The 15,797-nt window shown below is 43.4% G+C and overlaps 1 protein-coding gene across 1 annotated transcript in view; it reads right to left on the bottom strand.

Moving 5' to 3' along the window:
- Nucleotides 1-15,797, bottom strand: part of LOC311110903 (sorbin and SH3 domain-containing protein 1-like) — a gene marked incomplete at its 5' end in the record, with an annotated part of 55,061 nt that overhangs the window by 15,828 nt on the left and 23,436 nt on the right. The window contains 7 exons of the mRNA XM_084153531.1: nt 1,820-1,934; nt 2,305-2,351; nt 3,340-3,513; nt 3,767-3,852; nt 5,691-7,166; nt 9,659-9,834; nt 14,523-14,572. Of these exons, the coding sequence (XP_084009657.1) occupies nt 1,820-1,934; nt 2,305-2,351; nt 3,340-3,513; nt 3,767-3,852; nt 5,691-7,166; nt 9,659-9,834; nt 14,523-14,572 (2,124 nt within the window). The remainder of the gene's footprint in view (nt 1-1,819; nt 1,935-2,304; nt 2,352-3,339; nt 3,514-3,766; nt 3,853-5,690; nt 7,167-9,658; nt 9,835-14,522; nt 14,573-15,797) is intronic.

Genomic DNA, 15,797 nt, shown 5'->3' with positions numbered 1-15,797 from the left:
AAAGATTTGGCATGGGTCCTCAGATCCTCAAAAAGTTATACAGCTGCACCATCGAGAGCATCCTGCCTGGTTCCATCACCGCCTGGTATGGCAACTGCTCGGCCTCCGACCGCAAGGCACTACAGAGGGTAGTGCGTACGGCCCAGTACATCACTGGGGCCAAACTTCCTGCCATCCAGGACCTCTATACCAGACGGTGTCAGAGGAAGGCCCTAAAAATTATCAAAGACTCCAGCCACCCTAGTCATATACTGTTCTCTCTGCTACCGCACGGCAAGTGGTAACGGAGCGCCAACTCTAGGTCCAAAAGGCTTCTTAACAGCTTCTACCCCCAAGCCATAAGACTCCTGAACAGCTAATCATGGCTACCCGGACTATTTGCATTGCCCCCCCACCCCACCCCACCCCACCCAAACCCCCTCTTTTAGGCTGCTGCTACTCTGTTTATTATTTATGCATAGTCACTTTAACTCTATCCACATGTACATACTACCTCAATTACCTCGACTAACAGGTGCCCCCGCACATTGACTCTGTACCGGTACCCCCTGTATATAACCTCCCTACTGTTATTTTATTTTACTGCTGCTCTTTAATTATTTGCTATTTTAATTTTTTTTGGTTAAGGGCTTGTAAGTAAGCATTTTACTCGAATGTCTACACCTGTTGTATTCGGCACATGTGTCAAATCAAATTTGATTTGATTTGATTTGAAGGTGCTCTGGTCAGATGAGACTAAAATTGAGCTTTTTGGCCATCAAGGAAAACACTATGTCTGGCGCAAACCCAAAACCTCTCATCACCCCAAGAACACCATCCCCACAGTGAAGCATGGTGGTGGCAGCATCATGCTGTGGGGATGTTTTTCATCGGCAGGGACTGGGAAACTGGTCAGAATTGAAGGAATGATGGATGGCGCTAAATACAGGGAAATTCTTGAGGGAAACCTGTTTCAGTCTTCCAGAGATTTGAGACTGGGACGGAGGTTCACCTTCCAGCAGGACAATGACCCTAAGCATACTGCTAAAGCAACACTTGAGTGGTTTAAGGGGAAACATTTAAATGTCTTGGACGTCAAAGCCCAGACCTCAATCCAATTAAGAATCTGTGGTATGACTTAAAGATTGCTGTACACCAGCAGAACCCATCCAACTTGAAGGAGCTGGAGCTGTTTTGCCTTGAAGAATGGGCAAAAATCCCAGTGGCTAGATGTGCCAAGCGTATAGAGACATACCCCAAGACACTTGCAGCTGTAATTGCTGCAAAAGGTGGCTCTACAAAGTATTGACTTTGGGGGGGGGGGGGGGGGGGGGTGAATAGTTATGCATGCTCATGCTTTTTTTGTCTTATTTCTTGTTTGTTTCACAATAAAAAATATTTTGCATCTTCAAAGTGGTAGGCATGTTGTGTAAATCAAATTATACAAACCCCCAAAAAATCAATTTTAATTCCAGGTTGTAAGGCAACAAAATAGGAACAATTCCAAGGGGGGGGGGGGGTGAATACTTTCGCAAGCCACTGTAAGTGCGTGAATTTTACAATTTTCTTGTCCTGCTAAGCATAAAAAATGTAACGAATACTTTTGGGTGTCAGGGAAATGTATGGAGTAAAAAGTACATTATTTTCTTTAGGAATGTAGTGAAGTAAAAGTAAAAGTTGTCAGAAATATAAATAGTAAAGTAAAGTACAGATACCCCAAAAAGCAAGTATTTTTACTTAAGTACTTTACAACACTGGTCTGTACCGTACTGTAGTGAGTTCCATCTAGTAAGAAAAGGTCAGAGTTCATTTGGAGTCAAAATACAGGAAATGGTTGTACCTCAACATAACTCCGTGGGAAGATGCCGACTCTGCCGTGATGTTCCCCTTCGAACCAATTATTATCCACCTGTCGAATGATGTACACAATGTCTCCCTTTTGAAATGGTAACTCCCTGAAAAAAAGTACAACAACAAACATAGGTTAGCTATTGGATTCAACAATATGCACTCATGTCAAAATGCATATAACGTCAAAGGCATATGAGCAATATGACAAAGTATGGCAGAAATATGACCACATATCAACCACGTTCAATATTTCACTCAAAGACTCAGAATGACGTCTCCCCATGTATAAATTGCTATGTGAGAGTGGAGTTTCATCTAAACCACCATCAGTCACACAAATGGTACACAGGCCTCCATGTTACAGTCTCATGATGATTACAACACACCAGGGTTTATATTTCACTGCAGCTTCACAGTATTTTGTGCATGCTCTTGAAATCACTCATGGTATGTGTGCCAATGGGTTTTACCCACTTTAGAGTTTCCGCTCTGAAGTCAAACCGAGCCAGGGCTGGAGTTCTCTGTAAACAAACAAAGCAAGGACTGTTAGAAAATAAGCATGGATAAAGGAGCCTGGACTCCAATGCCCTGTGACATGTACGGAACGTTGGTTATTCAGTTCAGGCTGGCCTTGCATGCTAGGTTGCAGACTATCTTCTGGTTTATGTTCACAGTCAATTATACCCTCATAGTTATACCCTGTAATAAGACATTGTTGATTCATACAAGTAGAGGCACATAAAAAAAATATAGCACTTGTACATGTCAGTTGCAATATAAATCTGTTTTCTTTTCCACAGCATATAATGCACTGCAAATTAACACTAACTTTGTCATTATATGCTTCCAAAATCGAATAAAAACATAAACAAATATAATCCATAGTACTAATTTGTACCGGTTACGTATAATGGTAATTAGTTAAAATGCATAAATGTTTTTGAGTGCTTAATTTAATCTCTGAGCTCATCTGGTTGTTAGTTGTGCCCTTTCAGTGTCCCTGATCCACTGAGAATATTCTAGAAATGACATGAATGAAATAGCTCTTGTGACTGTGTTTCTGTCCGGTGGTAAATACTGAGCTACTGTGGGCTACAGTCAAAGAGCAGGCAGACCGATTAAAACGTACTAAATGTGTGCCAGGGAATACAGAGTAAAAAGCAGGTTTATCATGATGATAATATATGTTTGGCAGATCTATTTAGCTGGTCACTGAAAATAGAGTAGTGTATGGTATTGTAGCCAGGTATGTTGAAATGGTAAATCACCGAAACATAACGGGGGAGGGAACAAAAGTGTGTTGTGATAACAAGTTGTGCTAGCCTATGTGGGTAGTCGGACGGTTGCGGATGGGTTATTAGCATTTGCGGGTGGGTGCGGGTGAACAAACAGCTGTCCCACGCGCCACTAACGCGCACACACACACACACACACACACACACACACACACACACACACACCAAAATAGCTGTCAATTTGCACAATGAGAGGGATGGTACTGTACTGTACCTCTGATCCGGATTTTCTCTTGTCTGCGTCATTGATGTTGACGTTGAGCAGGTCTCCGAAGCGTTCGTTAGTGATGAACTGGTGGTGGGTGGGAACGATTCCCGTGTGTCGCCTCGATGCTGTGTCAGCCTCCTCCTGTTCCCTCTTCAGCCGCCGCTGCTCTTCCAAGACTTTCTGTCAGGGAAACATTCCATAATCTGCTAGTACATTTTTTTGTATTTCACTTGTTTTTGCATGCCACATTAATAGTTCTGAGGACCACAGACATTTTCATATTGTTAAAATATTTCACAGTTTTAGTGTACACTGAGAAGTTTTTAGTGATATTTCTTGTTCAAAAAGAGAGTGAAGCCCTATCAGGTTTTGTTGAGAGAGGACTAGAAACAAAACATTGCAGAAATGATAAAAAACTATAAAGAAACATTACCTCTTTGTCTCCATGGCGTCTCCTGACCACCTCATCCTGGCCGTCACCAAGGTCTCCTTGGGTCAAAGCCTGGGACGAGTCTGAATCTAATACGAAAAATACATGAATTATGTCCTGAAAATCTCACAAGGGATTCAACATTTTCACATAACAGCATTTATCAATAATGCTGCTCTCAATATCTATAATATCTATATATATTTTTTTAAATAGCCCTAACAGCATTGCAATACCACAATTCCAATAGATGTATAAAGCATATTTTGACAAAGCAAGGGAATTTGTAACACTGTACCATATAGAACTAGTTATGCTCCAAAGAAAAGGTGTCATTTGCAGTATGATAAAGGAAAAATACACCCCCCCCCAAAAAAAATAAATAAAAAAACATACACTGAGTGTACAAAAACATTAAGAATACCTGCTCTTTCCATGACATAGACTGACCAGGTGAATCCAGGTGAAAGCTATCATCCCTTATTGATGTCACTTGTTAAATCCACTTCAATCAGTGTCGATGAAGTGTAGGAGTTAAAGAAGGATTTTCAAGCCTTGAGACAATTGAAACATTGATTGTGTATGTGTGCCATTCAGAGGGTGAATGGAGAAGACAAAAGGGGCCTTTGAGCAGGGTATGGTAGTAGGTGCCAGGCGCATCGGTTTGTGTCAAGAACTGCAACGCTGCTGGGTCAGTTTCCCGTGTACATCAAGAATGGTCCACCACCCAAAGGACATCCAGCCAACTTAACACAACTGTGGGAAGCATTGGAGTCAATATTGGCCAGCATCCCTGTGGAACGCTTTCGACACCTTGTAGAGTCCATGCCCTGACGAATTGAGGCTGTTCTGAAGGCAAAGGGGGAGGGGGGGATTGTTACCAACCCAATATTAGGAAGGTGGTCTTAATGTTTTGTCCACTCAGTGTATATTCCCACATGCACAAAACAATAAACACAGTAACACACTATGACTCAGCTTTAGGGTGTTGTTTATGAAAAAAGGCAGAAAAAGAGGTTGACGGCTATAGAGGAAACAAATACTGTACGAAACATTCAGATGAAATAAAGTAATGTGACTATGATATGGTTGGTGTACAATGTAAATGCATATCACCCATCACCAATGAGTAATATCATTTCCACCCTGACATGACTGACTGTTTAATGCTTCATCCCAGTCACTAACTGTACTACATTACTCATCTTGCTTCCCACCCAGCCATTAGCAATAGACATTTCACCATGCCTCCAAGCAAGCACCATAATAAACCCCTATTACTCCCAACCTCTGTGTGTTTTATCACACGGAATATATACAGGAAATGCCAATATCAGCTATAAAGAAACAAGAGGGAAGCACATAGTCTCTAATTGAAATACCAGTCTTATCAGAATGACAGAATGGAGGATGACAGATGAATGGAGGATGCACATTTGTTTACCTCAAAGCTGACAAAACCCAAATCCACAAAGCCTTTAAAAAAATGCATGGTAATACATTACTTGAGGGTGTATATAGTATGCAATGCCATAACAATAGCCTACACTAACATTGCATGGCATTTTACATGAAGTTCAATATATTTTAATCAAAATTAAGGTGTCATGCAAAGTTACTCAGATGTTTTGTGATGGGTTGGTGGGAAAACAATTTCACCGGGCAAGAAAATGGAAATGGAAAAACCACCAAAACCAAAACACCAAAAACTGAAATGGAGAGGCTGCATTTTCACTTTGTCACACACCACACAGACTAAAAAGATGGAAGGTGGTAGCTTCACGTTGTGAAAAATACAGAGACAATGTGAGGAAGAAAAGTTTGGAGAATAAACAAAATGAGTGGCCATAGAGATCGGCATGGGTGTGTAGGAGAAGGGAGGCTGGAGGGTGACACTCAGGTGAAAGTATGGGGAGGAGATAGCCACCTCTGCGATGAGCTGCCAGCGGCTGCAGAAGATTCCCATTGGTGTCCAAGCCTCCACCATTAGTCAGGTTGTTGTCACTGTCGGACGGCCCACCCTCCCCGTTGCCAAGCCTCTCCAGCACCTCCAAGGAAGAGAGACGCTGTGGGATGAGGGGCCTGGGCTCATTAGAATGGGTCTGTGACCGTTGACCTGCCATCACCTTAGTGGCTGAGAAAGTCTTTTTGGCCCGGTGAGACTGGAGAGACCTCTTCACCCTGAATGGTGCAGGGCCCATGAGGAAGAGGTTAACGGGGAGAGAGGAGGAGTTCTTTCTTTTCTCCTGGGTGGACAGTTTGTCCTGCTGGGCCATGGCCTCCTGCTGCCTCTCATGCCGGCGGATGGTGGTGAACCGGGTGTAGGAGGCTGGGCAGGAGCTTTTGCACTTGCTGCTGGGTTTAAGGTGGTGGTGGTTGTGGAGGTGGTAGTTGTGTGGGGGAGCAGACGGAGTGACTGGTGCTGGGGGACTGTTTGAGGTTCTGGAGAAAGTGACCTCTGGGAGTTTCTCTTTTGGTACTGGGGCTTTGTCTGTGGAGCCGTGCTGCTCTGTCTCTACCTCAGTCCCAGAGAGAGACTCGGCTCGCAGGGTGTCACTGTACTCCGAGGATGCCACCTCCTCCACTATCTCACTGCCTGACAGAGAGGCCTCATCTTGGGCTGCCTTACCCTCCGTGTCCTCCAGAGGGCAGCCCTTTGTCTGCCCAGGGTGCCCAGGGTCAGTGACCAGCAGCAACTCAGCCGAGACGGCGGACGCCATGAAGAGGTTGGCGGGGCTGTGGTTAAGGGTGGGGCAAGTGGGTAGCGTTGGCATGGAGGAGGAGCGTGTGGGAGTCGGGCTGGAGCGCTGGATGATCAGCTCAAACGCCGAAACCCTTGACAACACGGCGTCCCGCCCGGGAATGTTCCCCCCTGCCTCGTCCCCCTCCCCATCAGCTTCATTGATCCCCACCTTTTCAAACAGGGAGGTCAGGCTACGGACACTACCGTGGGGGCTGGAGCCCACCGAGCAGGAAGGCCTCTGGATACTGTGCATGTTCCGGTACAGGGTGGAGAACTCTGCTGTGCTCCTTCTAGTTGCAGGGTTGCCATTTTGAAAACCAGTCTCAGAGTCAAGGGGGAGACCATTGGAGTTTGAGTCTGTGTTTGAGTGTAACCTGTTCTCCCGGGTCTCTGCTCCTGTGCTCCCTGTGTATATATCCTCACAGCTGTGTGCCTTTGGGTGCCTGGCAGGCACAGTCCTACTGTCCTGGCTGTCACCACTAGGGTGCATCAGCTTGGGTTTGAACTTAGAGGGGAGGATTTGGGGTATGCAGGCTTTGGCGGCAGATAAAGGCTTCTTATTCTTACACTGGTAACCTAGGGCATTACTGGCAAGAACTGATCTACTATTTACAGAAGAGCAGGGTGAAATTATATAGCCATTCCCACCTTGATAATCCACTGGCAAGCATGCAGAACAACAGAATAAACAGCATATTAGGTTACAATGGTTACAAATTCACACACACTGAAAAAAATACAGTCAACACATTTCTAAAGTTCCATCAAAAGTTGATGAGAGGGAGATAAAAACTTGATACATTTCACATCAAGTAACAAATGACTTTGCTATACTACAAATTACTTTGTTATGCAATTAGTAATGATACTTGTAAAACAAAGTAAAATGCTTTGTTTTTAGTGGAGCAATGAAAATGTTGATTTTGAATAGGCCTAGAAATGCATGTTTACAAATAACAAAGTGTGTAGTATTTTCATTGGACCTGATATGCTTTTCAATCCCATTTTTACATTTTTTACATTTTAGTCATTCATAATTAAATTAGTAGTGATCGTAAGCAGCAACATAAAAGAAATGAAACAACAGAAAGGGCAAAGAGCAGGGAAGTATGTCATGCATGAAATGCTATGTGATGTAATGTTGGTAAACTTGTTGTTCGAGTGAGACACTGGACTTCATTTTCTAATATTTGCCTCTTGAACCTCACAACAGAGAGCTAGCTTTGAAAATGTGCATTAAAAAAATGATGCCGTAAACAGTTCATACTGTAAGTGTTCATACGAAATACAAATGACTCTATAAGCTACTTGCCCATCTACGCACTACTTAACACACTACTTACGAAATAAGCCTCAGCATTGAGGAATTAACCCAAAAGCCCTTCCTTCTCAGGATACATTCTCAAATAAAACTGTAAAAACTAGAAGGTCATACAAGCCCCTGTGAGCCACTACACAATATAATATTCAGGAGGACACACCAGGTGTGACGAGTAGGCTATGGTTGACTCTCACCTAAGTAAGAGATGTGCTAGTAATGCCAAGTACTGTATGTTCTACCACAGTAAGGGATGACACATCACAGTAGGGAATGATGACACATAACTGCCACCAGCTGTCGTGAAAGCAACTCTACAGGGATGTAGCCTACAGCAGAACGCTCCAACTTCTAACTAGCATTATTCTTAGGAGTCTGTCATTTTGGCTCAGTCATATATGGCAAGAACTGCAATCTCCTCAGTATCCTGTTTGAGCTCCACACGCTGAATAAGTTGAATGCTAATGTTATTCCCATGAAGATGACATTATAAGGGGACGTTACAATCGTAGCCACTAGAACAGCCTGCAGGAAGCAACGTTTTGTGACAAACAAAGTGTTCCATTATTGTTTGAAAGAGCATGAAGCAGAACCACATGATGAAGCTTTTGCCTTCCAACTTTGGGTTGCTTCTTTGTCTCTGTCTGTACTTTATCTTGCTCTGTTGTACTGCAACTGAGTGTCCACAGCGCTAAGGTGGTGTGTCTCTGGTAAGCCATAATGAGAGAGCGTGCTAGTCAGTTGACTAAGTTTGCTCAAGATAACTCTGGGCGGAATTCCCTTTACAGCAGTTTCCACTATTTTATGGAAAAGGGACTTCAGTCAAGACTTTTATAGGATAGGGACTTGAACTTCAGTCAAGTCATCTGGTATCTTTGTTTCACAATACAGTAAGCCTACTGGCCATCTAAAATCATTCTGTAGAGAACAAATATGTCTTATTCATTGAGAAGCGCAGACAGCTCACGTAAAATAAGAATATAAAGAATACATTTGTGCATCTGGCAAAAACTCAAACAAACTCCAAATGGACTGGCGTAATGGTACATTCTCTTACTTTTAGACATTAGGACTGGGCCTTGCTTTGCCTGTTGGAATTCTTGACATGTTAAGTATTGGGGCAACATCACCTCGCGGTGCCCAATCTGTCCCTTCCTTTCTCGTCCCCTTCCCTCCTTTCCTCTACCTCTCCCCTGGTCATGTGCGCAGGAATTCCATCCTCTGACCTCCCTCTGACAGCTGACTTCCTCATTCCTGGCCACCCTGCTGTGTCCCTCTTGTTTATCTCACCCCTGTCTGGCCCAGCCGTGAAAACCAGACTACTGTTTATCTTCCCCTTTCCTCCCCATCTGTCCTCTCGCCTGGACCTTTGCTCCCTGACTTTAGAACACTCCGGAGCCCTGCCCCTAAGCCTCTCCAATGACCGCCTGGCCTGCAGAGGCAAATGACTGGAAGACGAGGGGAAAACCCAAGGTTAGTCTGATAGCCTTCATTCATTGATTTCGCAGGAAAACCTTCAACAGCCTAACTCTCAATTGATTTCCAAGCGGATATTATATGGACAGTTTGGTGAAAGATCCATGATATCAATAATAAATCAAATAAACATTTGAGAAAAAATAAATGCTGCAAGATGATTGGCCTCTGGTGTGGTAACCTGAAGCAAAATAATATGTGGATTCCAACACAAAGTTAAAAGGAAACACATGTATCCCTGACAGACACTTTTATGGTTCAACATCCTCATAAGTCATTTGGTTCTGTCTGAGTGGTAAAAACCCCTTTCAGTTCCCCTCTCTTTCCTGGCAGCATGTGTTGAGTGGTGGAATCCTACCTTTAGAGCAGGTGCTGGCATGGCGCTTGTTGAGGGCCCGCAGACCTTGCAGGGGAATATCACCGCCCTCCAGGACGTTCTTGTAAACATAGCGGTCGCATTCTGGAGCCGCTGGCTCGCTGCCAGACGATCCTTCGTCCTTCTCCACCTCGCTGTGTCTGGCCTTACACCCAGAGCTAGATAGGGGCGAGAAAAACAGGGAGTAAAGAGTGATTCAACCTAAAAAGCAGCTTTACTCAGAAAGCCTGATTAGAACTGGACTACATGTTTACACAACCAGCTACTGTAGCTAGAAGGGAGCATGCTTTAATACATGCCAGTGTTGGTAATTAAGTGCAGTCTAATTGAGTTAAAAATGTTGCATAAAATGCCTTTTTATGACTTATTTTGAACATTCTGTGGTTGATTCCTCGTTGATTCAGCCTTTTTGTTTACTTGTATTATGGGAACATGAGGAGTATAAAGATGCTTTCATATAAGCATGCCTGGAATTTGGACCTTGACGTAAAACACTCACTACTTGTGCTCACCACCCTTATCTTAGCATTCCACAGGGGCCAATTGGAGAGATTTCAAAACAATATTGTCTGAACGTTGCCACATGTTGCTCCTGCCTCTCTTCTACCATGCACCTGTACTTTTCTCAGGATTACTCTACTTCAGATGCCACTGTCTGAGGAGAGAATTTGACGCCTCCCTGTCTTTCTATTTGTGCTGCCATGCACGAGTGGAGGCCATTAAACTGACAACAATTTCCAGTAACGTAGTAAGTCATGTGGAAAAATAAAACAAAGCCTGGCAACAAAATTTTTCAGCATAGGGAATCGCTCCTCCGACAGTGTCTTTACAGGGTGACACAACAGTAGTCTAATTCCCATTGCCGGATGTTCTACTTTCCTGTGCTGTAAATTAACAATAAACAAACATTTGGAGACACAATAGACATACATTTGCGAGCAGAATTGAAGTGAAGTGAGGCGTGAGGAGAGTAACAGGTTTTCCCCAAATGAGTTAAGCTCTCTGACATGGTGCCTGATTACAGTTTATCAGGAAGAACCAAATGTTGGATTATACATGCCCCCTTCCTTGTTTATTCAACCCCCTTAACAAGAACCTCTTTCATAGTTCTCAGAAGAACCAACCATTTGGGATACTGCCTACATATTAAATAAAAAAACGTTACTTTATAGAGTACATGCAAATATTCAAATAAATACCCCTTAGCAGGCTACAGGGGCTGTATAACTCATTGGAACCAACATAACATCTGTTATACGACTGAAGATGTTCTTACCCAATATCATCTAACCAGCAGGCATCAAGCTCAGAGAGCTTGATTGTTGATGATGGATAAAATTGCAAGGCTAAAAATAGATTGATAGTAGCTGACCCTGTTTGTAAATGGTCATATTTTAAATATAAGCCTACAGCTGATAGCTTCTCAGTCAATAGTGAACAGTCTAACGACTGAATATTGTCTGTGCACATGTCTGTTGCTGACCTATATTGAACTCAAAGCAAAAAATATCTGTTTTAGTCCCTTGTTTATACACACGTCTGTATACAGTAAGCAATGTGGTAGTCAACAATGAGGTAAATGTGTCCTAGAAAGTTCTTGAATTTAGACTAGGCCTCTAATTTCAAAGCAACTCCAGTAAACTCTCACGCCATAAACATGTGTCTCGTATCCCTTTGAGGAAAGCATGTGGGACGTACAGCTTCATCTCAGGAGTTTATGGCTATTTAAAACGAATTTCTTGAACAGGCGATAGACAAGGTTTATACACAAACTGTTGTGATGCAATGCAATACTTGCATCACAAACATTATTAAACATTAGCAAATCAAATGCGGTTAAGGCCAATAAAGCGAGTGGTCTGACAGTTGTTTAAATTTTATTTTTATCAAAGGAATGTGCAAATGTGATTAGCTATTAACCAGAAATAAATAGTTTTTGCTTATTTTAAATGGGAATTTTCACAACTTGGGGGCAGATAGCTGGTTACTATACATATTTGTTAGACCTTTACAAATACATGTTTAATATTTTTTAAAGAACGGCTTTAGACTGAACCAATACTTTAAGCAATCCACTCTGGCACCCCAATGGTGGAACAAGCTCCCTCACGACGCCAGGACAGCGGAGTCACTCACCACCTTCCGGAGACATTTGAAACCCCACCTCTTTAAGGAACACCTGGGATAGGATAAAGTAATCCTTCTACCCCCCCCCCCCCCCCCCCCCCCCCCAAAAAAAAAAAAAGTATAATTGTAAAGTGGTTATCCCACTGGCTATAGGGTGAATGCACCAATTTGTAGTCGCTCTGGATAAGAGCGTCTGCTAAATGACGTAAATGTGCCCTTGAGCAAGGCACTTAACCCTAATTGCTCCTGTAAGTCGCTCTGGATAAGAGCGTCTGCTAAATGACTAAAATGTAAAAATGTAAATGTAGAAATGAGTTAAAACATGTAGTATTCATAACATGACATAATATAATATGTACAGACAGATTTCTCTGCTAATTAACTTATTGCAATAGAGTGCATGGCAATATCAATAACCTGTGCTACTTAATATACAATGAGCTGACGACAATGAATGACGTCAAAGATTTATGATAACAATAAACTGTTCCAAAGAGTTAGGGAATATCATGCTGTGAAATCCTAACATACAGTGCATTCGGAAAGTATTCAGACCCCTCGACTTTTTTCACATTTTGTTACGATAGCGCATTATTCTAAAATTGATTAAATTATTGTTTTTCCTCATCAATCTACACACAATACCCCATATTGACAATGCGAAAACTAGTTTTTAGACATTTCTGCAACTGTATTACAAATAAAAACAGAAATATCTTATTTACATAAGTATTCAGACCCTTTGCTATGAGACTCAAAATTGAGCTCAGGTGCATCCTGTTTCCATTGATCGTCCTTGAGATGTTTCTACAACTTGATTGGAGTCCACCTGTGGTAAATTCAATTGATTGGACATGATTTGGAAAGGCACACACCTGTCTATATAAGGTCCCACAGTTGACAGTGCATGTCAGAGCAAAGAACCCGATGGTCACTCTTACAGAGCTCCAGAGTTCCTCTGTGGAGATGGGGGAACCTTCCAGAAGGACAACCATCTCTGCAATACTCCACTAATCAGGCCTTTATGGTAGAGTGGGCAGACGGAAGCCACTCCTCAGTAAAAGGCACATGACAGCCCGCTTGGAGTTTGCCAAAAGGCACCTAAAGGACTCTCAGACCATGAGAAACAAGATTCTCTGGTCTGATGAAACCAAGATTGAACTCCTTGGCCTGAATGCCAAGCGTCACAACTGGAGGAAACCTGGCACCATCCCTACGGTGAAGCATGGTGGTTGCAGTATCATGTTGTGGAGATGTTTTTCAGTGGCAGGGACTGGGAGACTAGTCTGGATCGAGGCAGAGATGAAAGGAGCTAAGTACAGAGAGATCCTTGATGAAAACCTGCTCCAGAGTGCTCAGGACCTCAGACTGGGGCGAAGGTTCACCTTTCAACAGGACAACGACCCTAAGCACACAGCCAAGACAACACAGGAGTGACTTTGTTACAAGTCTCTGAATGTCCTTGAGTGGCCCAGCCAGAGCCCGGACTTGAACCCGATCGAACATCTCTGGAGAGACCTGAAAATAGCTGTGCAGCAACGCTCCCCATCCAACCTGACAGAGCTTGACAGGATCTGCAGAGAAGAATGGGATAAACTCCCCAAATATATGAGTGCCAAGCTTGTAGCGTCATTCCCAAGAAGACTCGAGGCTGTAATCGCTGCCAAAGGTGCTTCAACAAAGTACTGAGTAAAGGGTCTGAATACTTATGTAATTGTGATATTTCCGTTTTTTTATTTGTAATACATTTGCAAATATTTATAAAAAACAGTTTTTGCTTTGTCATTATGGGTTATTGTTTGTAGATTGATGACGGGGAAAAAATGATTGAATCCATTTTAGAATAGGGCTGTAACATAACAAAATGTGGAAAAAGTCAAGGGGTCTGAATACTTTCCGAATGTACTTTAAGTGTTGAGAGAGATGGAAAGTTCCATGTTGAAATGGAGGGATAACTTTTAGCCATTGGACCTCAAGAACGTCACCATGGCGAGGGCTAGAATTCCTTACATTTTATTGCGGAAACAAAAATAGCACACATAAATCTCTGCTGACAAAAACAAAGCGATCCAAGTCGTAACGCTGCTGGTTTGCTTAATGACCAAACACCCTCTTTCATATAAAAGCTATTCTTGTTATACGATACAGGCTGGCTTCACACACCCACTCTGGGGGATGATTTCTGTAAAGTTACGTAGCTGTAGGGGTGGAGTAGAGCGGAGTTCCCTGTCTCTCTCCACTCACAAATTACATCCAGGTTTGATTCAGGGGCTGTTTGCTTTCAGCTTTAAATAAATCGGCATAATATATAGTAACCACCCCCCCACCACCCCCAAAATCTCTCCAAAGCAGACAGAGGACACACTGTACTGGCAGCTTTTACCCTCGTTAATAGGTCTCTCTCTCTCTCTCTCTCTCTCTCTCTCTCTAATAGGTCTCTCTCTCTCTCTCTCTCTCTCTCTCTCTCTCTCTCTCTCTCTCTCTCTCTCTCTCTCTCTCTCTCTCTCTCTCTCTCTCTCTCTCTCTCTCTCTCTCTCTAGCAGGAGGAGTGTCACCCCCTTCCCTGTATGGGGAAGTCTTCATAGGGTGTTCAAATACACACAAAAGAATCCCTGCTGACAGCACTCCTAAAAACGTACCCTACACACAAACAAACACACGTTTGGGAATGGCTAAGCACTAAGACAGAAGCATAGAGGTATGAGAAGCATGGACTTACTACTTCTGTAGGTCGGAGGGTGTTTCCAGGGGGCTGAAAGAGGGGGCACTCTGCAACAGACCAAACAAAGAAGTCATTGATAAATCCACAGGAAGGTCTCTTCCAGCTAGAACAGAAGCAGGAGCATTAGCTGTCGTGAGGTTCTCTTCTCTCGCTCTCCTGTGTCTGTCTGTAGTGTCTCCAAAGCCTGCGATTCTTAGCTCTGCTGGACGAAGCTTTTACATGGAGGAGCAAGCGTGTGTTTTGGCCGGCATGCAAGTTGGAGAACAAGCGGCAGTGAGGAGGGGTGCAGGGGGGTGGGCGTGCATCGGTCAGGGGTGGGGGCCCATGCGTGGGGGGGGGGCTCTCACTAGGCTCAGCCAATAGGGTGGTGTCTCTCACAGAGGGCCTCTCTTTTGTTTGGTATTGAGTCACTCTCATTACCACTGGACCAGACCAGGGGACAATTAACCAGCTGGTGGTGCAAGCAGGCCAAATTACACACACGTGCGCGCACACATGCACACACATACACACAGAAACACACACACACACACACAAATATCGTCACAGTATAATGCAAATAACAACAACGCCTGAATACAATAAAAGCAATGAGAAACATTTACAATAACACAGAAATAAAGTAAAACTGACACAATGACATATAGTATAAGCACAAGCAGACATACATAAACAAACAAGGAAAGGGTGAGTGAATACGTTTGTTTATAGGACTGTGCCGTGCGAGCTAAAAACACACGTTATCTTATTTGTTGTTATTCTGGGGAGGTTACTAACCCCAAAACACAGGGAGAGCCATTCGCTGGTGGGGTAGCACCCGCTAGCATTTTGAATGGTTTAGAGCTCGCTAATTTTAGCCCACTGTTTCTGTTGCTTTTCTCTATGCGGACGTCACAGAGTGTAAAAATAACAGACATGACATGAACATGAATAAAAGCACAAGTGTTGTTTGCAAATAAGATTGCACAATCCCAAGCGCCAGCCTGGCCCTTCTCGTAGCGCCACACTCCCCCGCTCACCTCTCCCCCAACCACACGTCTTCACCCCCGGCCCATCTCAAACAGATGTCCAGACCAGTAGCATACTGCACAGGCTTATTTCCCACAACATGCCTTCCCTCTGGTTGCCAGGGGAGGAGGATCATTAATAACCTTTCAAAATGAATGGCTATCTTTATAAGACTAGCATTCAGCCTGGCAGGTCTATAGACTCATCTATTTATAAAGCCAAATGTTCCACGGGCACTTTACCCCCTCTTCGAGAACATGCCAC

This window comes from Coregonus lavaretus (assembly GCF_964263955.1).
Source record: "Coregonus lavaretus genome assembly, chromosome: 36".
In the NCBI taxonomy this organism is placed as follows: Eukaryota; Metazoa; Chordata; class Actinopteri; order Salmoniformes; family Salmonidae; genus Coregonus; species Coregonus lavaretus.
Note: the sequence above shows the minus strand (reverse complement) of the source record. Positions and strands in the feature narration are given on the sequence as shown.